General features: G+C 38.2%; 2 protein-coding genes across 4 annotated transcripts in view; one reads left to right on the forward strand and one right to left on the reverse strand.

Moving 5' to 3' along the window:
• Positions 1 to 1485: 1485 nt before the first annotated feature.
• On the forward strand, positions 1486 to 7195 carry LOC127648929 (proteoglycan 4-like). 2 transcript variants are annotated; one of them, XM_052133765.1, is made up of 12 exons: positions 1486 to 1585; positions 2112 to 2241; positions 2730 to 2843; positions 3628 to 3693; positions 3799 to 3912; positions 4111 to 4314; positions 5193 to 5279; positions 5379 to 5518; positions 5865 to 6021; positions 6111 to 6218; positions 6394 to 6522; positions 6882 to 7195. In XM_052133765.1, the coding sequence occupies exons 2-12, from the start codon at positions 2169 to 2171 to the stop codon at positions 6986 to 6988; spliced, it is 1299 nt and encodes a 432-aa protein (XP_051989725.1). In that variant the 5' UTR covers positions 1486 to 1585; positions 2112 to 2168; the 3' UTR covers positions 6989 to 7195. The 2 variants fall into 2 exon arrangements, with proteins under 2 accessions (XP_051989725.1, XP_051989726.1); XM_052133766.1 differs by having other exon boundaries at positions 1499 to 1558.
• Positions 7177 to 26157, reverse strand: part of LOC127648928 (nucleoprotein TPR-like) — a 42592-nt gene continuing 23611 nt past the window's right edge. The window contains exons 33-51 of one of the 2 annotated variants that reach the window (XM_052133763.1): positions 24819 to 25017; positions 23973 to 24169; positions 22842 to 22915; positions 21770 to 21957; positions 20236 to 20484; positions 17890 to 18041; positions 17513 to 17593; positions 17221 to 17421; positions 17010 to 17138; positions 15969 to 16059; positions 13231 to 13421; positions 10983 to 11054; positions 10788 to 10879; positions 10591 to 10700; positions 9155 to 9253; positions 8906 to 9065; positions 8435 to 8544; positions 8253 to 8345; positions 7177 to 7325 (exon numbers count right to left, since the gene is read on the reverse strand). In XM_052133763.1, the coding sequence (XP_051989723.1) occupies positions 7267 to 7325; positions 8253 to 8345; positions 8435 to 8544; positions 8906 to 9065; positions 9155 to 9253; positions 10591 to 10700; positions 10788 to 10879; positions 10983 to 11054; positions 13231 to 13421; positions 15969 to 16059; positions 17010 to 17138; positions 17221 to 17421; positions 17513 to 17593; positions 17890 to 18041; positions 20236 to 20484; positions 21770 to 21957; positions 22842 to 22915; positions 23973 to 24169; positions 24819 to 25017 (2547 nt within the window). In that variant the 3' untranslated portion in view covers positions 7177 to 7266. Of the gene's footprint in view, positions 7326 to 8252; positions 8346 to 8434; positions 8545 to 8905; positions 9066 to 9154; positions 9254 to 10590; positions 10701 to 10787; positions 10880 to 10982; positions 11055 to 13230; positions 13422 to 15968; positions 16060 to 17009; positions 17139 to 17220; positions 17425 to 17512; positions 17594 to 17889; positions 18042 to 20235; positions 20485 to 21769; positions 21958 to 22841; positions 22916 to 23972; positions 24170 to 24818; positions 25018 to 26157 lie in introns of both variants that reach the window. The other variant, XM_052133762.1, reaches the window with a different exon arrangement.

Here is a 26157-nt window from a genome sequence, read left to right on the forward strand (position 1 = left end):
AGCATGACCAGTCTGACCAGCTAAGACCACCCTGACTAAGACCAGCCTGGCCAGCTAAAAAATGGTTCAAAACCACTTTAAAACCAGCCTGACCAACTATGACCAGGCTGGGTGACCAGCAAAAACCAGACAACCATCATATGCTGGTTTTAGCTGATCTTTTCAGCAGGGCAGCATTTAATGATTATTTCAATGGCTTTGCAATGTAAACATCATGAAGTATACATACAATGATATGGTAACCTACCATCCACGTTTTTATAGGCATAAAATTTTATACAATGTTTAACGGGGGTACCGGTTCCATCTCTCTACCCACCAAGGGGTCCTTGGCTTGAAAATGGTTGAAGACCCCTGTACTAACGCTTATCTAATACTTCTTCTTTTATTAATCAGTAGTATATGCCAGGTGAACAAGTTTCAGGTCAGGGAAACTGTTGCTCTATCAATTTAACAGCATCTGTTTAAACAGATGAGCAGCAGTTGAATCAAAGCTAACTTAAAAGTTTAAGTCCATCCTCAACGCAAGCACAAGCGCATTGTGCTTCTTCACCACAATGGTAACCCCCAAAACTCCAGCATAACAGACACTCTTTTTTTAAATACCAAAATAACAAAACATTAAACATTAACACATTTCTTCCTTTTCTCATCTTGCTCAAATAATGCATAACATAACACTTAATTTCAACATGTGTTCTCCCTATGCTGTCCCATGCAAAGCAAGATGGGAAATGGAAATCCCCTGTCCAGTTTCATCAAAGCTACATTAGCACCACAAAAATAATGAATGTATTCCCAACTCAAATGGATTAAATAAACTTCCATTTTACAAATTTAAATGGATAGAACACAATGAAATCAAGTTGTGATAAAATGTTCTAGAATTGTTGCTTTGGTTCATTTTGATTAGTCATTTTGGTGGAAATTTCCATTCGATAACAAACAATAAACTGTGAACAGACTCAGAAAGGTCAAACACCATCTGTGGCAACTAAATAAAGTCTGGGAAAAATCCAGGACCTCTGCTACTAGATGTTTTGAATTTGATTAATAAGGTTCATTTTGAACAATGAGCTGACCGCATTTATGAAATGTACTGAAATTCAGTATAAGATCCACTGGACACAAACGTTAATGACCATAATAAAAATTTAAAATTATATATATATATATATATATATATATATATATATATATATATATATATATATATATATATATAAATGTAAAACAAACAAACCAAAAAAAAACCTGAATTGACCATACAATCTTTTTAAATCCCATCTCTGATTTATTAGGAACATTGAGACCCACAGAGATTTTACTGTGGACAATTAACAGGGGTCACTGACTCTGTCGGCAGTGTGAAAAAATGTTGTGGTTCTGACACATTGCTGGTGTTGTCTGGTGTGTGTAGGACGTGAGATCCTCCAGTCTTTACATCATCATGCTTTTAATTGGGCTACGGTGGTTAATTAAAGGAGTTTCAGTCCAACAGCAGAAATCCAGCTGTCATACGATATAAAAGAGACAAAGTATCGAAGAACTGAACAAGGTGAGTTCACAAAGGCACTTCTATTTGGTAAGTTGTTCTCTGTATATTTAGATCATTTCATTATTAATCATTGCATTTAAAAAATAAAAGCTTCAGTGTTTTGTGATCATGTCCTATCTTTCTGAGGCCAGGATTATTTACATTTTTTATTTAGTTTGTATTTCCATAAAAAAATAATTTTAAATATTGTCCTTTCAAATTACTATAGTTTCCATTAGTATTCACCAGACTGCTAGTTCCAGATTAGTTTTTTATAATATTTCGTTTTTATTTCAGTTTGAAAATTTTAGGGCTGCCAAACGTAATGCATTAACTCATTCAGAAATGTTTAATGCTTTTAAATTTCTCAGAGCCATCCAGTGTTATTGTTATCTAGTGTTATTTTAATGTTTACTAAAGAAGCGTTTTAAAGGTTTCAAATGTAACTTGTGAAACTTGATTTTAGTTTGTTTTAGGGTAAAGGAAATGTGTTTTAGTTTAGTTTGTTTTCCGACCTTTTTTAATTATTATTATTGTTTTCAGTTCATTAAAAATTGTCATTTATTTTCTTAAGCATAAGTACAGGTGTTCATATCAGTGTGCACGGATCCATTGTGATATCTGGGTTACCATGACTGGATCAACTCTGATTTCATCTCTCCTGACATTGGCCTGCATTCTCCTGCCATTATGTGCTGCTCAAGGTGAGTCATTTATTGATCATTTATGGATCTATCTCTAAATGCAGAAAGTTTTGTGCAGTTAGCTGCAGACGCAGATGAGGCGAGTCATTCACCCACCCAATAACTGGTCTGTTACAGAGATTAAATGTGCATTCATAGGTGTCAGTGTCCAAGTCCAAGATGACAAATTTAAAACATTACTGAGTGCACTTTTAAGTAACACAAATGGAAGTATGGGAATTATTCAGTGACGCAAAATGTTGAACAAATCAAAACGAATATGTTTTAGCTTCTTCAAAGTAATAATTTTTCAGTGCCACTTTTCAGTTCCCAGTGCCACCTGGAATGCTTGTTTTCTGCTTATCTTCATTATCTAGATCAACTCATATAAACAAATGAATAAAATATCATTATTTTTTTTTTACTTTTTATAAAGAAATATTTTTTATAATATCTAAATGAATCAGTTGTGATGATGTGTAAAAGGTAATGGTGTGTGTAAATGGCAGGTGGCTCATGCAGGGGTCGGTGTGCTGAGTCGTTCAGGCGTGGGAGACATTGTGACTGTGATTCAGACTGTGTCCTCTACAACACATGCTGCCCTGACTACCATGCACAGTGTGGTATGCCAAAAGTTTATCTATAAGTTTATATACAGATTGGAACGTCCAATATGATGGATTAAAAGGAAAGGAGAGTCCTGTTTTACAATTAAAAGTGCCAATCTCCTTTTATAGAACATGCATGTGCTTCAGCTGAACCAGCCTGAAAAATAGCTTCTTTTTTTTAGCATGATCAGAGCTAAAGAAGCACAATTTATGATGTCATTGTTGTCCAGTTTAACTGCTGATTTGAAGTATGTTCTTTGATCACCAACCGTTTTGGAGATTATGGTCTTTCCCCATTCAAGTAGATAGGAAATAAACTTTTATGGCACTTGTATCCATAAGAATCAGCTGCACTGGTGTGTCCCCATGATGGCCGCAGAGTGGATGGACTTGACTTAAAAGTGACTTCGGTAGAAGTTAGTCAAATAGTTGAATGTCATCATCCTCGAAAACCATAATGTTACTAAATTGTTATATTTTATTTTGTTTTTCTTTATTTTTTACAATTCTGTACAATAAACAGTTTTGTTACTGTGTAGGATTGCCACTTACCCAATAAAATATACAGTACAAAATATTGAGGATCACTAGTGTATATTACAAGACCATCTCAGAGGAAAGGTGGCATTAAGTTTTCCAATATCAGAAAAGTATAGTAAAACATCCACAAATAGGTAAATTCATTGTGTACCAGTAGTGATAATGTTAAGCTGACTGGACCTTTTCTCTGGCCTCTAACCAGCCCTCCTATTTCATATTACATTTTACCATTCAAAGTGCCTTTTATCTGCTTTTTTAGACAATACTAAAGAGTGTATTGCGGTATGCCTTGCAAACCATCAAGGCCCAGATGTCCTGAGAGATGGTGAGTTCAGACAGCAGGGGGCAGTACACAAATATATTTTAGTGGATGTTCAGTGCTTTTATGAACAGTTTTTATTTTATTTGTATTCCTTTTATTTTTTCTCAGGAAACAGTGCTCTGGGTGGGATATATAATTTGATGGCTCCATCTCAGGCTCCATCACTTGCTGGAGGCCTCTTCGCTCAGGTCATTGAGCCTTTGAGCCCTTCTGACTTATCAGGTAACACCCTAATGAGCTTCATTACACTTAATTAAAATGGGTATTAACTTCTATTGGGAAAAACACAACTATTACAAATTCACATTAGGCATTTATATTAGGACTGATACTCAAATTATTAAACAGCTTTTTCTCTCAAAATGAGCCTTTTTCTCCTTGAAGGCATTGGCCCCAACTCTTCTGTGTTTCCTCTGCTAGAATCAGGTCCTGCTCCAGTAGTTGGGCCAGTAGAAGCAGGTGTACCCTCCTCTGGGAATCCCCTGACCATCCCTGTACCTGTCGCTCTCACTATCAGTGGACAAGGTGATCAGATATCTAGTGGACCTGCCTTTGGTTCAAGCAGACCCAGCAGTATCGCAGACATTGCCCAAGCCATGGGAGCAAACAACCCAGCGGGATTAGGTATGCAGATGCAATAGTTCTTCTGAATTTGTGCACATCCTTAAAATGAACCAGACAAGTCATTATCAATTAAAATGTTTACAGTGTTGCACATTGTCACTAATTTCTAAAATGGCATATTTTAGAGTGAACACAGGTAAAGTGGGACAACTTCTGATCATTTATCATTGCTGTTTTTTTAAAATGGCTTCATCAATGTCATCCCATAATAATTAATGCTGTTTTTAAGAAAGAACATACACACAAGGTAATGATCAATGATTAGGCTTGAAATGAAAATTCTCTCATAATGTACTCATGCAAAACATAACCTTTCTCACTGTAGATCTTGCCATTGCAGTCTCTAGGCACGATAAAAATTTCAAGCTCAATTGCATTTTCTAGTGCTAGACGCATGCGCAGAAGATGGTGCTATCGTTAGTGTAATCGAGCTTGAAATCATGTTCGCCAAGGAGACAGCTAATTTCAAGATTTATGCTGAAAATTGTTACATTTTGGTTGGTTCTCACCCAAAACCAACTGGATTTCTTCAGAATACATGGATTAAACCACTGGAGGTTTATGGATTACATTTACACTGCATTTATGTGCTTTTTGGAGCTTCAAAATTTCAGACCCCAGTCACTAGCATTGTGTGGACCAACATAGCTGATATGCTCTTCTAAAAACATTTGTGTTCTGCAGAAGAAAATCATACATATCTGGGATAGCATGAGGGTGAGTGAATGAAGAGCGAATTTTCATGTTTGGGTGAACTATCCCTTTAAGTGTCCCACTTTACCTGTATTTACCCTTCATTTATATCATAAGACCTAATAAATGTGGCTTAGCAAATATGGTAAAAATATTAAATTCCCTTCATTCATTTCTGCTGTAAGATGCAAGTTTGAATCCTGACCTCTGCAGCGGCCTTCCTATCGATGGACTGGCAGCTCTCTTTAATGGCTCCATCATAGTTTTCAGAGGTACACTTTTTATGTTCTCTTCATATGAAGTAGGATATATATATATATATATAAATATAACCGTGCATCTGAGATTAACCAATATGATATCAATTTCAGGTGACTTCTTTTGGCTGGTGAACCCCAAAACAAGAACAGCTGGCCCTACTCGTAGAATCACTGAAGAGTTGGGTATCCCTTCCCCGATTGATACTGCCTTCACTCGCTGCAACTGCCAGGGCAAGACCATCATCATCAAGGTACTTAAGAACACTGAGAACAATCAAGTGCAACCTATTAAAGTGTGTCCTGAAGCACAATTATTAATTTATTGAATTATAATAATTTTATTAGATTTGATTAAAATGTGAGTAGTTCTTCCCCCTGAGCAATACCATTCAATCACCATTAGTAAGTCTGGCTGTTAAGTATTAGCAAAAGTAATAACCTTCAACTCAGCAAGCCTCATGATTTGATGTAACATTCATGTCCATAGGGGAATCAGTTACATACCGAAGATTAATACATAGGATTTAGAACAAAACCTTACACTGAAGTGTGAGCCAAATTGATAGTGATGCTTGCATCTGCCATCACTCTTCTAAGGGGGATGATTACTGGAGTTTTGAGAATGGTGTAATGGAGCTTGGATATCCCAGATCAGTGTCTAGAGATTTTGGTGGGCTCAATGGTGAAATCACTGCTGCTCTGCCTATCCCTGCCACCAGAAAGAGACCAGAGGCTGTTTATTTCTTCAAGAAAGGTTTCCTTCTTTCTCCTATATATAATGTTAGCATTGTTACTACACAATGCCCAAATGAAAATATTTATCAGTTTGTGTTTTCTAAACAGGAGGAACAGCTCAGAAATTCTCTTATCCATCTGGAAGTGGGCCGACTTGCAGTGGAAAGAGATCTAAAAATTCATTCAACACCAAGAATCAACATGCTGGACAAGCAGGTATTGTACATTTTTAATGTCAATTTATTTGAGGCCCTTGAAGCCGATGTCTTTGGCAATGGATTGGAAATAGTGTTTAAAATGCAATTATGAACAGCATTGATATGTTGAATATTATAAGATTCCACATATCTGTCTATGGTTTGTCATTTAAAATATATGTTACTTTTGACAGAGATCCAGTTGTCAGCAGTGATCAACATAAATGCCAAGTGGAAGGGCTTCCCTACCCCTGTGACTTCAGCCTTGTCTATGCCCAACCCCAAGAAATCAGACGGTTTCGATTACCTTGTTTTCTCTTGGCGTAAGTGACAATATTTTATCTTATAACAGACCTGTTTGTTCATACTTAAAGGGAGTTCACTCAATGTAGGGAAAAATTATGCAATGAAAGTGAGAGGTGATTAAGGCTGTCAGTTCCTAACATTTCCCTTTGTGTATTGTTTGGGTGAACTATGCCAAGATTTTAGTTTGTACTTCAGAAGTTTGAGTGTTTTAAACAATTCTGGGTATTTGCTGATGTTAGCCTATCTGTAGTTGATTTCTGTATGATTTAGCAACATTGTCTCTTATCTCAGTGCTTTACTGCACTTTATATCTTAGATTTTTAAACCATATATTTTAACCCATGGATTTAATAACACTTATTTATACTATTTACAGCTAAAGTCCTTAACATCAAGATCAGTGGTGAAGCGCTTACTTTGGCGGCCCCTGCCAGCAGTCCCTCCCAGCAGAAAGACATCAGAAGCTGGCTCAACTGTCCCTGAAAAACCAGCACTAAATGAACAAAACCAGCATCTGCACGGCGAGAGAGATTTCTCCATTTATTAGCAAAATAATAGAACATAGTGTCAGGATGATTACTCACAAAAATATAAAACAACAAATCTAATCCATTGTTTAAGTACACTGAAGGAAACTAAATATTAGATGAAAAAAAAAAAAAGGGAAAATAGCAGTAAACAGATCTCAGATACTCTAAAGAGTGGATAATGGGTGTTTGATCAGAGTTTCTGCTGGCCAGATGCTGTAAAGGCAGGTAGATTTAGATGGGAGTGCCTCTGTTGAGTCCTCGACCCCGACCTGCTCGAGAAAAAACCATACCTACAGGATATGATTGAGAAAGAGTTAATAAGTCATTCAAATTAGGCAACAGTCCAAAATGTATTCAGTAACACTTTACAATAAGTTTCCATACGTTAACACTTGTTAATGCATTAGGTATCATGAACTAACAGTTAACAACATATGTTTTTACAGCATTTTTACATTTTAGTTTATGCTAGGTAATAAAGAAGAAAACAATTGTTCATGTCATTTCATTGTGCATTAACTAATGCAACATTTGATTTTAAAAATGTATGACTATATGTTGAAACTAACATCAACCAAGTTTAATAAATGCTGTAGAAGTATTGTTCATTGCCAATAGCAAATAGGCTTTATATTACAGCCATGATTCAGGATTGCAGATGCAGGTGGTTTTAAGGGGAGGCACATTTGATTGGACAACAATCAAATGTGTAGTGCAACATGAGTCATCAGTATTTTTGATCCGTTTCCTGGAAGAAACAGGCTGTTCAATTATAATGCGTATATCTTCTAAAAGTTAATTTTGTCAACGTTTAGGAGTACACCAGAATATAGATGGCCTTTAAGCCAAGAGACATGGACTAGCCACTAAAGTCACATTTTGATTTCATTGGGTCCAATATCTTTAACCAAATTCTGTTCTCTTCTGTAATCAACATCACAATGTCCAATTTTATTCAAACTTAATTTTGTTGTGTGACGTCCTGACAAAAAAAAAAAGCCTTTGTATGCACTCAAATATCTGTTGCTTCATTAAAACCCAGTACATCTTTAAAAATAAGGTCTGTGGTGTGTTTCTGTATGCAAGATATTGTGTAAAACATGCAAGTAATTAGGAACCGAGAGTATATGAGGGTGGATGAAGAAAATAAGACTCAGACAACTGAGTGTGTGAGTTGGAAAGAAGGCGGAATGAGAAATTGGGTACATTGTACTAACCTCTTCGGATGAGCTGGCTCCTACTGGACTGCTGGTGCTGGGGGAGGAGCCGACTTGCAGGTTTAGTCTGTCCAGTACTGGTGGTGCAAGTATCTAAAAAGAGAAAGAAAGATGAAGAGATGAATAAGGTAAACAGGGAAAAATGCTTATATGAAAGCACAAAGACTGTGAGATGTGTATACCCGCAGAGCTGGACGTGGGCTCTTGGCTAGTGGAGGGTAGGCTGGCATCATCGGACGGCTGTGCCGATTCCATCTCCGACTGGCTCTCTAGACATGCCTCACCACTAGTCCTATTATTACAATCCAGACAGAAGAGATGACTCACTGAATAAACCATCTCTAACACAAGTATTATAAACTTTAGCACAAACCTTTACAATTAAACTTCTATTAAATTTGATATACAATATTTATTCCAAACCATAAAAAAAAAGAACATTTAAAATACATTTTACATTATCCATTGGCAAGGCCATTGGTAATTTTCAGAATTGACAACAGGTGGAATAACGCGTTAATTTGCCAATTGAGCACATACGTCAGCAGATGGATCTCTAGCAAGCACCACTTATAAGTGACTGTTTGTAAAACTGTAAACAGAACTGTTCTGAGGTGAATCATTAAACACTGTTGTGATCATTGAGTACATACCCTTCACTCTCAGCCTCTGCCACAAACACGTCATCTCCGTCATCTCCTGTGACAGCTTCCCCTGGGGCAGTCAGACTGGCTGTGGATGTGCTCACCATTGGAACAGACTGAGATGCTGTCTCTACTACATCAGATGGGTGGCTCTCTGTGAATACAGTCACTGTCAAAAAAGACAGGGGAAGGAAGGTTAGAGATGCATCACTGTTCTGTCAGTCTTCACAACAAACCAGACATCTTCCAGCTGCTCACCTGGAGCTGCCACCTGTAGAGGGGTGGTGGGGACACTCCTGCCTCCAGACTCATCATCATGAGAAGGTAAGAAAAGAGGACTCTCATACATGCCCAAACCTGCAGCACAGCAGAGAGACAAACGGTCACTTCCATGTCACCTACATTAAAGGAAGAATGCTGAATCTAAAGCTCAATTCACACTGACTTTAATCACTGGGCATTCTTACTGCTGGTCGCCCTTTATTGGTGTGCTACACAACTTGCCATAGCTTTTAAAAATCATGAATGACGTATACTGCTGGTAAACAAAAGATGTCATTCTATTCGGAAAATGAATCAGATTTAATGTTTCTTGCTAAAAATAAACATTATGGAGGGGAGAGATGTATGAACATAAATTGCAGCAGTGTATCCTGCATCATATCATTAACAAGGGGAATGATTAATGATGCTTGAGTCAAACTCACTTCGAATGCAGACACCGTTCTCCAAGCATCATTTTTTTTTTTTTTATTGTATCCCCGTGCGTGGACAGAGACAAATTATACAGAACAGGAAAATCCCTCAGTCAATCAATCATGTACCTTACAGGAATCAGATAACATGGGTCTTCAATCCCATTGGTAGCTGCTTCTCATTTGCATAGTGTAAAAGGTTTCTAGACTCTAGATACTGGACATCTTCACGGTGCATCAGCAACGGTTGCTGTAGCTCATCGTCACAAATGAAATAACTCTCATTGAAAATAAATGACTTCTGGTCGCCTTGTCGCTGACAATTGCTGTCAGTGCGAACGGCCCTTAAATGGAAAGTCACCCAAAAATGAAAATTCTCTCATCATTACTCACCCTCATGCCATCCCAGATGTGTATGACTGACTTCCGCTGAACACAAATTAAGATTTTTAGAAGAATGTATCAGCTCTGCAGGTTCACACAATGCAAGTAAATGGTGACCAGATCTCAGAAGGTCCAAAAAGTATATAAATGCAGCATAAAAGTAATCCATAAGACTCCACTGTTTAAATCCATATCTTCAGAAGAGATATAAGTGTGGGTGAGAATCTTTTAATATTTAGGTCCTTTTTTACTGCAAAGATACTCTTTCACTTTCATATTCAGCCTCCTAATGGTTGGGGCCTGTCAAATGTGTAGATTTATAGTAAAAATTTACTTAAATATTTATCTGTTTCTCACCCACACACATGTCCCTTCTGAAGACATGGATTGAACCACTGGAGTCATATTTATTACATTTATGCTCCATTTATGGACCTTCTAATTTCTGGTCACCATTCACTTGCATTGCGAGGACCAACAGAGCTAAAAATCTTAATTTGTGTTCAGCATAAGAAATAAAGTCATACATATTAGATGGCATGAGGGTGAGTAAACGATCAGAGAATTTTCATTTTTAGTGAACTGTTCTATTAAATCTGCTATTTCTGTACTTGCCTCCATGTGTGGCCAGATGGCTCAGGTCAGAGTGAGAAGAGCTGGCCTGGGGCATCATATCCTCAGGAGGGCCGAAACGGAAGCGAGGGACTCCAGCTACCTGAGGGGAACTGAGATAAAGTAATGCATGGTCAATCATGTTTTTTCATGATGCAACCCTCCTGCCATAGGTAATGTGAAAAGCAACTGTGACTCACTGAATGGCCTCTGCAAAGCCATCTGTGCGGTGTGGCACCACAAGGGTGGGTGTGCTGGGAACCATCCTGTCATCATCATCAAAGAAGTGTTGCTGTAGGAACAAAAATACATAGTCAGAAAAACTGAAGTCTTAAAAGAGAAGACATTTTATATTGCTAGGTGGTAAATGAGAGTTTCACACAAAGCTCTCTCACCATGCTTCCGATTCCAGGCGTGAGCTGGGGAACACGACTCATTGATGGGCGTCTGCTCTGTCCGGACTGCCTCTGTGCGAGAGAACAAATATGTAACTAAAATCTCAGACACAGTACCAGCCCACATCCTTCCTCAACACACCAGTCAAAAGACACACTTGACTAAATGTACATTTAACATGATCTTAATGTACATTTAACATGATCTTAAAGTTAAAATGTATGAAATTCTAAATGTATGAATTTCTTTACAAAACTAAACTTTTTAAATGGATGAGTTGGACCAGATAGTAAAGGAAAAGCAGCCAAGTGTCCAGCATACATTGGAATTCCATCAGTAAAAAGCATCCCAGTTTGATTCTGAATGAATTCTTCAACATGGAAAATAGTAACAAATGTGTAAAAAGGTTGACTTGGGGGGGTGGGGTCTAATATTTATGGATCATGACAAATAAGGCTGTCCAGGAGTAAAAGGAGAAATCTTTTAAAAATCAAGTTTAAAACACTTGTGACATGTTCTCAGAAATGTAATCTTTGTGTCCAATTTTTGTATAATTTTCAGATTTTTTTTAAAAACTTGACAGCATTTTCTACCAAAAATAATTTACTTAATGGTGTGACCATTAAGTTAATTTTTCCCCACAATTTGGACCATTAATGTGACCATTAAGACCCTTTTCCCCACAATTTGGAATGCCCAATTCACAAAGCGCTCTTAAGTCCTTGTGTTGGTGTAGTGATGATTCGCCTCAATCCAGGTGGCAGAGGACGAATCTCAGTTGCCTCTGCGTCTGAGACCATAAATCCATGCATCTCATCACGTGACTTGTTGAGCCCATTACCGCAGAGAGGTAGCGCGTGTGGAGGCTTCACGCACAACTCACCAAGCGCCTCAGCGAGAGCGAACCACATTATAGCGACCATGAGGAGGTTACCTTATTTGACTCTACCCACCCTAGCAACTGGGCCAATTTGGTAGTATAGGAGACCTGGCTGGAGTCACTCAGCACGCCCTGGGATTCAAACTTGCGACTCCAGGGGTGGTAGTCAGCAACAATACTAGCTGAGCTACCCAGGCATTTTTATGTATTTTTAATTTAATAGGTCTGGACAAAAATGAGCATCAATTCATTGACCCTTAGGACATGGACATAATATGCACCAGTTACCCTCTGTTATAGTATTTTATGATGAATGTTGTGAAAAGAATCCATGTTATGATCATGAAACTTTTTTTCCTAGATCGATCACCCACTGTCACATACATGCACACAATTTTGTACTCCAAAAACTGAACTAGTGCTGGAAGTTTGGGCTGTTTCTATGAAGGATGCTTTAACAGTGGAGTAAGAAAGTTGTTCTACACACGTTTATGGGCGAAACCCTGTAAATTGTTTGAATTAAAAACATGTACATGTTGTAAATGTACACTCGTCACAGCAATCTTACCATCTGTTCTCTTTTTAAATAAAGGCAAACTATTTTCTTGAACTGTTCTCTTGGCCATTTTTTTAAAAGTGTGTGAAACTTTTGAAATCTTGCATTACCTTCAGTGGGGTAAGTTTCATGAGAACACTTGGAAGGACAAGCAAACCCATCACCGAACTCCAACATATCTGTTTGCCAGTGTTAAAATAAACACGTCTTTTCAAGCTGGAGAGAGGTTCTCTGCTTTAAGTTGCCAAATTACATGACTAAAGCGTCACACCGGCAGAATATTTCCAAGTGTCAAGATCTAATTGGGGAATTTCACCAATTGAAATCTGGCAAACACACGCTGAAATCAAATTCTGACCGGCTAAGCCCTTATTTAAAGTCTTTTATTTATCAAACGTAGGAAATTAAATATTTTACTTGCATGATTAGTTCCAAGTAATGCATGACACAATTGATCTAAAGGGGATGAATGGGGGGGATAGTGGTTTTACAAGGTGGATGCTTTTTGGAATTTCTTGCAGCAAGGGGATGCATGCCCCCTCAACTCGAGCCCTGCTTGTACTGTAAACATTAGCGGCATAAATCTACTTCAGAGTAGCACACAAATGGATTAAGTTTATAAGTAATAAAACATTTTGTAGCTAAAAAAGACAAAATCACTCAAGTTGAACTTAAATTGCAAAGTGCTTGTAGAGCCTGTTTCCAGATACACACAGTTCAGAGTTCAGCTTAATAGTATTATATTTCAGATACATTAAATATGTGTTTATATGTAAATGATTCAGCTAAAAGCCATACGCATAGTCTATACCTGCATGATTGGGGGCCCAAGCTCAGGGATGGGGTGGATATTGAGACGTGGGGGTGGGGTGTGATGTGATCTGCGGGGGGACTGGGGCAGGCGTGGGCCCAGTGAGGTGGTGGTGGTGCTGGGGACGGGCTGCTGCTCTCTCACGGGCTCAGCAGCAGGTAATAGCACCATAGTGCTGACGCTAGCTTCACCTAAAAACACATAAGTTCTATTCATATTCTAAATGTAGCACATTTATGAAAAGACATCAAATGTAAGAGGATCTATATATAACTATATGATGCTTTTCGTCATAGCATTGACATATCTAGCACTTCAATGGTAATGGAATTCATTTTGCAAAATTTTTTAGCATCCTTATCGTCCTTAAGTTTAGCAACTTGTCTTTTTCACTTCAAAAGGAGTTTACCCAGAAATTAAAATTCTCATCATTTACTCACTTTCATGCAATTCCAGATGTGCATTACTTTCTTTCATCTGCAGAACACAAATTAAGATTTTTTTTAAATGTATCTTAGCTCTGTAGCCCAATACAATGCAAGTGAATGGTGACCAGAATTTTAAAGCTTTAAAACTCACAAAGGCAGCATAAAAGTAATCCATATATCACCAGTGGTTTAATATATGTCTTCTGGAGTTAAGCAAGAAACAGATCAATATTATTTTCGTTCTCCACGTTCACTTTTGGAATGTAAATGTAAATATTTATAGTAAAAAAGGAGGAGTGGCAGGAGGGTAAGTAAATGATGAGAGAATTTAAATTTCTGGGTGAACTAGCTCTTTAAAGGGCCCATATTCTACACTTTTGAGGTCCACTAATGATGTTAGTCAAGGTTTCTTTCTCCAAAAAAAGCTGTAATTTAGTTGAACATGACCATTTTCCACCATCTCTCGAACCCTTACAATTTAACAGAATGTTTTACTCCTATATATAAATGATCTCTGTTATAACTGGCAAACCTTTTCACTTGTAAAATTGCTAAGCTGCTGAATACAGTATAGGGGTAGCTGACATAATTTCAAGAAGTTTCTGCAGTCCTGTGGTGTGACATGCTTTACTCTAAGTTGAAACCAAAAGCCTTATGGACATGAGACTACAAGGAATTCAAGTACACACACACACACACACACACACACACACACACACACACACACACACACACACCGGAAAGTATTCACAGCACTTCACTTTTTCCACATTTTGTTATGTTACAGCCTTATTCCAAAATGTATTAAATTCTTTTTTTTTTCCTCAAAATTCTACAAACAACACCCCATAATGACAATGTGAAAGAAGTTTGTTTGTCTCCCAGTTCCTGCCGCTGACAAACATCCCTACAACATGATTGTGCCACCACCATGCTTCACTGTAGGGATGGTATTGGCCAGGCAGTCTAGCTACTGTTGCTAAATTGCGGGACGCGTTTAATAATAAAAAGAGCGCAAGAGAGACCGTTCCCAAGGCGGCGCGCGCTCCGAAACAGACCGCAATGAGACAAGCAAAGTATAGGCTACTTTGGGTTTCATGTGCGCGAATAAACAATCAACTATACACAAAAATATGTCAAAATGACCGGCTTGGAGATTTACTTAGACACAGTTTATGTCTTAAATGGACGTAGTTATGGAAATAGTTGGGAGAAAATATGGTGCATCAGGAGCCTATTAGACTCGGTCTTAAAGGGGAAGCTGTCTATTAAACGTGACGATTGAGCCATTACTGCGAATCAAACAACAAAAGGCAAAGAGAAAATCACTTACAGCTCTTGAATAAATAACTTCTGCATTAATAAGCATTAATCTATCTATGATAAACTATGCAGTGTTATTTTACAATTGATTACTTTATTAGATTTCTTTTTAGACCGCACCTGAACAGTAATGTTAGTAGACCTTCCTGAAATTAAATCACTGTGCCTAAAATAAATAAATATATATATATATATATATATATATATATATATATATATATATATATATATATATATATATATATATATTTTTATTATATTTATTTATTTATTTATCTATCTTTGTTTAATATATATATATATAACAAAAAGAACCATTAAGAATACCGTTAAAGTACCGGATCGATAAGCAGTATCGGTAAGAGAAGTAATACCATTAAAACCTTAACGATACCCATCCCTAGTTATGCCTGTGCTTCTCTTGGATGCTCTGAATATTGGATTACGTGTCTGGATTGCCCCTTAATTAAAGCTGCATTTGGATCTATACCTTCGTGTCTCGGAGCAATTCTTAACACCTGCTTTGTTTAATATATTTGTTATACATTATACAATATGTTTTTACATTATACATTTTTAATTTACAAGTGCAGATTGGTCAAGTGTTCAATAAATGTATTTGTTGAGAAATTTTGTCTATCTTAAGTAATTATTTGTGTTACATTTTATCTTTCAAATAAAAGGTTCAAATAAGAGGTTAAAAACAAGCACATATTGGCCAAAATAAATCGGCCGACCCGGATTACAAAAGATCGGCATCGGCCTGAAAAAAACAACATCGGTCGACCTCTAATATATATATGTATGTGTGTGTGTATATATATGTGAGTGTGTGTGTGTGTGTGTATGCATGTATACACACATATACATATACATTAAATATATATATATATATATATATATATATAAAAAATATATTCACACCGCAGGACCTTTATAATTAACTAGAAGGCAGACGTGTGCATGTGTGTTGTGTGTGTGTTCTACCACTGCTCTGAGAGTCTGCTTGCTTCTGGATAGAATCAGATGCTTCTTGACTCTCTTCATTGTCAATGCCTGGATCTGCTGCCCCACCATCCTGTCAACACAACAAAACCATTACAACAAAAAAGCCAATAGACATGTTCAACATGGATTTTTGACTTAAAAATTGTCAATAGGAACTAGGGATGGTAAGATTCACCGATTCGCATCGGCATAAAAGTTAACGATGCAATGCATGGCAAGTTGACATTTGTATCGCAATTCATCGTTTCTAACATATTTGCATCGGTAAAAACTGATGTGAAAACTGCATTCTTAGTAGATAAGCTATACTTTTATTATTTAGAATGTGGCCCAATAATTTGTGACCAATATTATATATGTAGATTGATTTCTCCTCTCTAAACTGTTTCTCAAGCTCGTTCTCTCATCCCCACTGCTGCTACGTATCACAACAATACGGCGGCCGAGGCGTGTCCTGAGAGTCGCAAAGGCAATGCTGGTAGATCGCACAAAATTTTAATATGCTTTTGTTAAATTTGAATAAAAATAAATATAACTATTCACTGTTAAATCTGTGAGCTGTTAAAAGTATAACTGAAGACAGAACAGGAAAATAAAGTCTGGTTTTAATTAATATTTGTATTTTTTTGCACAGCAAAGGCCTGTTTGTGAAAGGGCCATGCGTTATAAGTCAGAAGGCACTTAAGAAAATTAATGATTTACTGTCCGTCTGAACCAAAGAAATAAAAGTGAACTATCTGTACCATGTTGAATTGCAAAGTATCATATTGCTCCCCATTGCATCATATCTAATTGTGTTGAATCGAAATCGGATCACACTGCATTGTAAGGGCGTGAATTGTATCACATTGGTAGCTGCTTCATATGCATATTTAATGTATCATATCGTTGGCTATGCATCGAGATGCGTATCGCATCTGCCTCAGTTATGGAGATGCACATCCCTAATAGGAACATATCGGAAGAACGAATACATAAAATCTTTTGGGTGTTAGAAAAGTGGGGGATCCATATGATCACCTCAGCCTCATAGGCCTCATTGGCATCTCCATGGCCGCCGCCTTCATTACAGTCCTCTGCTGCTTCTGCCATCCCTTCATCACCATCTTCATCATCCTCATCATCTTCTGCATCATCATCATCTTCATACTGTAAAAATCAAGGGGTTAAATACTGAGGGGTTAAATACTTAGCCAACGGGTTTCTGCTTCTCCATGAAAAAAACACCAACCTGACCAGGCTCCTCTTGCTCCTCTTCTTCCTCCTCAGTACCACTGTCTGTCTCTATCACAATGACGTCCTGTTTATAATCCTCAGAGGAGTCCTGTCCACTGATCTGAGACTCGGAGGGCTGGGACTCACTCACCTGATCCATCGGGACAGACTGAGACAAAGACTCTTCATCTGCCTTTCCTAAAACAGGATAGCCTTCCTGCTGTGCGAGAACCAGGGAAGATCAGATACACTGATTTACACCCAAAGGTTTCATTATATTGTTCTTAAAAGGGATAAAAGACTGGTACCTCACTAGCATCTGGAGGCTGATGGACTTCTGCTGAAGTTTCACCTATAGCGTCATTACTCTCCTCAGTGCCTGAAGCATCCTGCAAAAACAGCATCATCTAAAAAGTCCATTCCCATCAGAAAATGTACTTTATTACAACAAGGAACAGTCTAACACTTTGTACTAACTCAGTGGGACATGACAAGATTCCAGCAAGAAATAATTTGTCTTTCAACATTGAAAACAAAAATTCTGCCTATCAACACAAAAAGGCATTCAGAATTTTTTTTACATTTGAAACTGTATTGTCCTGCAATAGGAAACAATGGCCTAAGCACTGCCAAAATCACAGAAGCCCTTTCAACAGAAAGATACACATATCTATACACTGCTCACCTCCAGGCCCACTCTCCTTACGATGCGGAGCTTCTTAGCGATGGGGGGGTGGGCAGGATCCTCCTGTGTGGTGTCAGTCACCTCAGTGGATGAGCTCTCCTGCTCCTCCTCACGCACACGTTTGGGCACAGACGAGCATGTCGTCGCTGACACTGACAGAATAGGCAAATAACCATACAAGTAAATAAGTTCATGTGGCACTGTTTTCCAAGTCATACTTAAAAAAAGTACATTATTATTTCTATCATTAATTGTTTTTCCTTGAGGTCCACTTAAAGTGTTCAAGATTTTGTCCCATTGTCCATCCTCTCTCTGTGACCTTTACAATAAAGCGTTCTGGTGGTTTTAGACTCCTATGTAAAGTGGCAAGAAAAAGTATGTGAAACCTTTGGAATTACCGGCATTTATGTATAAATTTGTCTTAAAATATTCACAGTGTAGCTTGGATAAAATATGTGAACCCCTAGGCTAATGACGCCAACAAAAGCTAATTAGAGTCAGGAGTTGGAAAACCTGGCATCCAATTAATGAAACGAGAATGGTTAGAGCTCCTTTGACTTCTGAAAAGCACTCAAACATTTTGAGTTTGCTATTCTCAAGCATCTGCTAATGTGGACCATCATCAAGGATTTTGCAGCGCAAGCGCCGATCTGAACGGTGTCTAACATGCTGTCTTTCTGAGCAAAAGCTGGTGTAAGCATGACAGGACAGAGTCGTGCACTGTGTCAGCGCAGACCGCCAAGCTGCCCGGTCTTCTGCAAGGAGATGCCATCGATCAGGGTTGATCTTAAAGACATTCATGTCTCGCTTGACAACATCCTTAAAGCGGAGCTTGGGTCGACCACGAGGGCAGTGTCCCACAGCTAACTCCCCATGGAAGATGGACTTTGGGAGACGTTCATCTGGAATACGACGTACATGGCCAATCCATCTGAGACGCCTCCTCCGGAGCGTGGTGTACATGTCACTGCTGTTAGTGAGCTTCAGCACGGTGGTATTTGGGACCCAATCCTGCCATGACAGGCTAAGGATCTGTCGTAGGCAACGGAAGTGAAAAGCATTGAGCTTGTGCTCCTGCCGCCGGTATGTAGGCCACGTTTCGCTTCCATATAGCAGAACAGAGAGCACACAGGACTCATGTACGCGCACCTTTACTTTGAGAGAAAGGTGGCTGTTGTTCCAGACACGAGACTGAAGCCGCCCAAAGGTTGTTGAGGCACGACCAATCCTGGTATTCAATTCAGCATCAAGGCTGTTGTTTGCTGTCAAGGTTGAGCCGAGGTAGATGAATTTCTCGACAACCGACAGCACTGTGCCATTGATGGTGACGTGAGGGGAAGCAGAAACATTCTGAACCATCACTACTGTCTTCAGGCTTATGATAAGTCCAAACTCTGTGCAGGCAGCAGCAAAAGAATTGCACATCTCCTGAATTTCTTGTTCAGTATGAGCCATGAAGGCAACGTCGTCTGCATAAAGCAACTCACGCACAAGGACGAAAAAAAAAAAAGATCTCAGAAGACCTACGATTAAGAATTGTTGCTTTGCATAAAGCTGGAAAGTGTTAAAAACGTCTCAGAGCTTATCAGTCCACAGTTAGACAAATTGTCTATATATGGAGACAATTTAGTACTAAAGCTACTCTCACTAGAATTTGTCGTCCAGCCAAGATGACTCAAAGGGCACACCACAGAATGCTCAATGAGGTAAAAAAGAACCCTAGAGTGAGAGCTAAAGAAGGAATCATTGGAACAGGTTAACATCTCTGTTCATGAGTCTACTATACAGAAAACATTAAACAGGTATGTTTAAGAATGTGATCACATTTTATGACCAATTGATGCAGAAAACCAAAAAAAATCCAAAGGGTTCACTTTTTCTTGTCACTGTATATGCCCTCTTTGCGTGTGAAATGAGATGGTGCTTTTCTGCATTTGTTGAGGTGAGTGTTTACTGGTGGATACAATTTAATCTTTAAATGCCAAATCTTTGAATAACAGCCTCTTTGCAAAGCCTACATTACATAGTGAAAGATCAACAAACTGTTAAGGTCTAGCTGAAGTAATCAGTTTAAAATAATTCTGACATCAGAAACTTGCAGAAGTTCAGTACAGGGTGTTTTTGAACCTCAGTAAATTTAAATAACAATAAAAGGCAAGTTTGGCAAAATGTTAAATGGCGTTAAATTAAAGGCAAGTCCAATAAATGGTCTTTTTCACAGAGGAGGATGTTTTTAGTTCCGCAATTTACAGCATGTTTTCACAGTACCATGTAAACTTTATCTCAAAAAATAAAGCAAAATTTAATTCCTCATTTTATGCTGGGCCTGGTCATGATTCTTTGTACCTGTGCCGAAGACAGCAGTGGAGGTGGATGGCCTCTCCATTTGTGAGCTATGTACTGCTTCCATAATGGTTGCAGCTGCCTCCTGACTAGCTTGCTGTTGAGTGGGCTGGACAAATGCAGTGGCTTGACTCTGCTGCTGGCTGATGATGGGCTGTGTGGTTTGTGTATTAGGGCTGGTGGAGCGCACTGAGCCACTGGTGCTGCCGAAGACAGTCACATGCTCCATCTGACTCTCAGTGGACTGAAGAGCTGATGCGACAAACCAATGACAATCTTAACAACCAATACACCAAATATGGCAAGTTAAGCACAGGGAGAAATACACTCACTAAGCACTTTATTATGAAAACTATACTAATACTGGGTAGGGCCTCCTTTTGCTCTCAAAACAGCTTCAATACTTTGTGGCATGGAATTAACAAGAAGTTGGGAACATTTCGTTGAGATTCTGGTCCAAGTTGACATGACTGCATTGCTCAATTTCTGCAGATTTGTCAGCTGCACATTCATGCTGCGAATCTCCCGTTCTACCACATTCCAAAGGTGTTCTACTGGATTCAGATCCGGTGATGTGGTGGGAAGGCCACTGAAGAACAGTGAACTCATTGTCATGTTCATGAAACAAGTTTTAGATGACTTTTGCTTTGTGACATGGTGCATTATCATGCTGGAAGTGGAATGTTGTGGCCATGAAGGGATGCACATGATCAGCAACAATACAAACAAATAGGCTGTGGCATTCAACCAATAATTGATTAGTATTAACAGGCTCAAAGTGTGCCAAGAATACATTCCCCACACCATTACACCACCACCAGTCTGGACTGTTGACACAAGGTAGGTTGGGACCATGGATTCATGCTATCTGTGCCAAATTCTGACCCTACCATCTGTGTGCCTCAGCAGAAATCAAGATTAATCAAACCATGTTATTCCAGTCTTTAACTGTCTAGTTTAGGTGAGCCTTTGCCCACTGCAGCCTCAGCTTTCCATTCTTGGCTGACAGAAGTGGAACCCCACGGTCTTTTGCTGTTGTAGCCCATCTGCCTTAAAGTTTGATGTGTTGTGAATTCTGAGATGCTATTCTGCTCACTACAGTTATCCAGAGTGGTTATCTGAGTTACTGTAGCCTTTCTGTAAGCTCAAACCAGTCTGGCCATTCTCCGTTGGCTTCTCTCCTCAACAAGGAATTTCTGTCCGCAGAACTGCCGATCACTGGATGTTTTTTGTTTTTGTCACCATTCTGAGTAAACTCTAGAGACTGTTGTGCGTGAAAGAGATCCCAGGAGATCAGCAGTTAAAGAGCTACACAAACCAGCTGGTACCAACAATCATACCACGGTTAAAATAACAGAGATCACATTTATTCCCCATTCTGAAAGTCGATGTGTACATTTCCGTATATGGATGATTTTATGCATTGCAAGGATGCCACACGATTAGCTAATTAGATAATCACATGAATAAGTAGGTGTACAGGTGTCCCTACAGTTCTCAGTGAGTGTAGTTTCAAATACATTTCCATGAGTCATACCTTCTTGTGTTTCCACTTGTGTGGTGGGCATGACTGTGGCTGTGGGAGTGGTCACTGGAGCAGGTGTTATCATTGGCCGGATACTTGCTCTAGGGGTAGACTTGCTCCCTGCAATTGAAGGCTTACTGGGGGCACCAGTGACTTGTGTGGGCTTGATGTTAGCCGTCGGGGGTTCCGATGTGCTGGCACTAGTTACAGACAGAACATGGAAAAACAACATTGAAAAAAGGCATACCAAGCACAACAGAATGCAGGGATCTCGAGCTTTGTAACACTACTTTTAACTTAACACAGCATCCAAAAACAGTGTTCATTGCGCAAGACGCTAAAATGTGACAACCCAAAGTGAGATTCTTCAAAAGCTTCCTTCTGACACATGAATACTTTTCAAATAGCGCAAACAATGTCTTTGTGAAAGACTGACAAACTATTATAAAATATATCACGGTCTAGAGTAGACCAATAATATGCTTGTGCAATGATATGGAAATAAAATAAACTATAAACTCTTTGTATTGTTTAATCAATACTTGTGCTCCTATAAAAAATGTATGTATTGAAATTCTGAATTATTTTCTTTTTAATTATATCATAAATTATTTACAATATATTATGCTTATAATTATTACTATATACTAAATTCTCTTTATTTGGGCACCTTTCTTAGTAATTATTTGCAATTTAATCGTCACATCAATTGGAGCGGCTGTGGCTCAGGTGGTAGTGCGGGTTGGCGGTTGGAGTCCTGGCCCACATGACTACGTGCCGAAGTGTCCTTGGGCAAGACACTGAATCCCAAGTTGCTCCCAATGACAGGCTAGCACCTTGCATGGCAGCTCTGCCGTCATTGGTGCGCGCGAGTGTGTGTGTGAATGGGTGAATGAGTAAAGCGCTTTGAAAACCGTTAAGCTTAAAAAAGCGCTATATAAGTGCAGGTCATTTACCATTTACCAATTCATTTGATTAAAAGCCCTAATTTTAACAGTATGCATGTTCCCCGAGAATCCAACCCATGACCTTGGTGTTGATAAGATCTACCAGTTGAGCTAAGGGAACAGGTATTGACCCTTACCTTCCTCTGTCAGCAGCAGGTGTGGGTTTCAGAGTGATCTGTCGGGCCTCCGAAGACCTAGGAGCATCCTGAACCTAGAGAAAATAAAGACAAAACTGTTTCTGAAAAGCTTCTGGAACAATGATCTAATGTAGGATACATCAAGCAATTTGATCGATATTGGTTACTAAAAATTATTCCATTATTATTATTATTAGTCCAGCACGTCTATTGTCTGTTATAAAACTTGATATGAATCTTGATTTAAAATTTATGAAAGTATACCAATGGCAAATGTCTTTAAAAACAAAAAACCATGCTAAATTTGAAAAATAAATGCAATGCAATAACAGTGCTTGCATTTTTGGGGGGGATGCAGCTTCATAAGTTTTTATATTTAAGCTGTGAATATTTCAATTGAAAACATTTAGCAAAAAATGTCCTTGTAAAAAAAAATACAAACAAAAAAATACCTTAATAAATATTCACCTTCAAAATTAATTTCCCCAAATTTTTTTTAAGATTTGATATTTATATTTTTAAACAGGTAATATTTGGTCCATTATATTTTGCTTTGGAACTTCTCAACCTCTAAAATTTCAGTGGTTCAAATTTGGTTGGAAATTCAACCTTGGACCACCTAGTGGCAAAGCCTAGTAGAGAGTAAAGATTGTGCATCTGCAATGTTCTGCTTTTCCTGCAATTCCAGGATATACGAGCTTGAATTTCCAACTGAATTTTAAGCACTTAAGTTTTAGAGAATTTGCAAAGTGAAAAATAAATGGACAGAATATAACCTTTTGAAGAATAAATATACCTGTTAAACAAATTAATTTTTAGGAACAGAATTTTGTAAGGTGACTATTATTGAATTTTTAATGATGACATTTTTTGCAAAATGTTTTCAACTGCAATATTCACAGCTTAAATATACAACCATATGAAATTGGATCCCCCAAAAATGCAAGCACTGTTAATGTCAACTGTTAATTAATGCAATTCAGCATCCTTTTTATTTCAAAGACATAATTTGGTGTGCTTGCTAATTCAAAAACATTTGTCATTAAAATACTTCCATTCAAACTGACACATCATTGACTGATAACTGGAGATCAATTTGACAGCATACAAACAGTTATTGTGCTCTTGTACCTTGCTTTGGCCAGGCTCCTGAGCTTCATCTCTCTGGTCTCCATGTCTTTCCTGCTGCTCACGGAGTTCCCTCAGCTCTCTCTCTTGTCGGCTCAAGCGGCCTTCATACTGAGACTTGAGCGCACTCACCCTCACCTCCAGCTCCTCCCTCTGCAGCTTCTGTTCCTCATTCTCCTTTGACAGCCTTTCCTTTGCACCTAACATACAAATGCATGTTTACCTAGCTATCTAAATGGGGACATCCCATTGATATTTTTCTATACCCCAAAGTAATGGATCGACTATAGCAGTTTCTGTCCTGTGCTGATGTATTTCCTATTGAGACAGGAAGTTGGGGCAGGGCATATACAAGAGCTTGCTCTTTTATTAAAAAATAGCCATTCACAATTCAGCCCAGACATTCTTGTTCTAGAAAGAATTTGCATATGCCTTTGCTTAGAAGACAATAAATCTTTGGCCCAATGTACTAGAAGAGAAAAACTAAAGACTACATTTAAATGTATATATCTGCTAACAGTTTTTGTCATTTTTAAGAGTATAATACTGGTCAGATGGCAAAATGGGGTGCCAAAATTAATATTTCATATCCCCCATTAAAAGGGTAGTTGTGAACTACCATAGACAGTTTAGATGACCTCAGAGCTAATAGAGACATACTAAAATAAAATATATCTTTAAACTTAATAAATACAAATAATGAAATGAATAACTAAATAAAAGGGAGAAAAGAGGAATGCTGCAAAAAAAATTTTTTTTGATCTGTGATCAGGCTCCTGATAGCAGGTATGAACTGCTTTTGACCAGAGGAATATCTACTGCGTGCATGACATGTTCTGGTTTACTCACTGTTGAGCTGGTTGATCTTCTGCTTGGCACCTATGATGGCTTTCTTGGTCTTCTCCTCTTTATCAGCAATCTGCTGTCGGAGCTGTTCTTCCAGTTTACTCTTGTCCTGCAGCTCAGCTCTCATGCGGGTGAGCTCCGGCTGCACCTGAGCAAGCTGCTCCTGCTGGCTCTTCACCTCCGCTTCAAGCTCCTGCACTGTCTGATAGCGCACAAACATAATCAAACATCACTATACAGAACACTTTGAATATCCTCTAATCCACTACTGCCAGGCTCTTTATAGTTTGATCGCTTCACTTTTATGAAGTTAACACATTTCATATGCAAAAAAAAATAAAAAATATGCCTTGTTAAACTCCTTTCCACAAAGCACACTCTTTCAACAAACACTTTTCACTCAATCAAAAAAATATTACAGTCATACTTCACACCTCACTGTCTCAAACGTTAATGAACAACACTCCATTACATACTGGAATGGAGGAAAAACACATTTTTATTATATAACTTCAGGTTTTAATCAGTGAGTCAGCCAAACCAGTGAATCCCACAATAGTGGAGTTTACACACAATAAATAGGGGCCCAACAAAGTGTCTTGTTTCTTTTGAGCCAAATATCTTTTAATGTCTAATTTTCACAAAGCCAAAATTGTATGCCCTATGAGTTCTTTGATGAAAACAATGTTGATCTTGGCTCACATTGTAATAGCAATCATTGTTAGGAACCTTTAAATTGCTTGATTTTTATGTTGGAGGATTACATAAACCTTTACTTCTAATGGATGTTCTGTACCCCAAAGACAAGAAAACAGTATGCTCATCATGATTAAAGCCACTAACACTTGTGTTTCAAACCTAAATGTTCATTGTTAGTTCATGTTAACTAATGTCAATAAATGGAACCTTAATGTGACGCATTACTGAACAAACTTTAAGGCCAATACTTTACTGCACTTCTTTAGAGGCACTAAAAGTTATTTCCAATCTCATTTTGACATTGAAAACCGAAAGAAATGGAGACAAAACCAGATTCTCATATTACACTTGCATAACATGATTAACTAAGATTAACGGTGCTTTTGAAGGTGACCAGCTATAGAATGTTCTTTAAAGTGGTCATGTGGGAGGCTCAATGGTAAGAGCTATAAATGACAAGTAGCATGAGCAACTACCTCTGATCAATGCCAGAGCACATGCAATTAAAATATCTTGCAAAATAAAATACACAAACAAAGCCTGCTTCAAGGGCTTTCCATTTGTAGTCTCTAGTTCTTTGTGCCTGATGAATTTAAGGTTATGGAGAACAGAACGGGAAACACATGGCAAAGACCTCCAATTT

This window comes from Xyrauchen texanus, chromosome 9 (assembly GCF_025860055.1).
Source record: "Xyrauchen texanus isolate HMW12.3.18 chromosome 9, RBS_HiC_50CHRs, whole genome shotgun sequence".
Lineage (NCBI taxonomy): Eukaryota > Metazoa > Chordata > Actinopteri > Cypriniformes > Catostomidae > Xyrauchen > Xyrauchen texanus.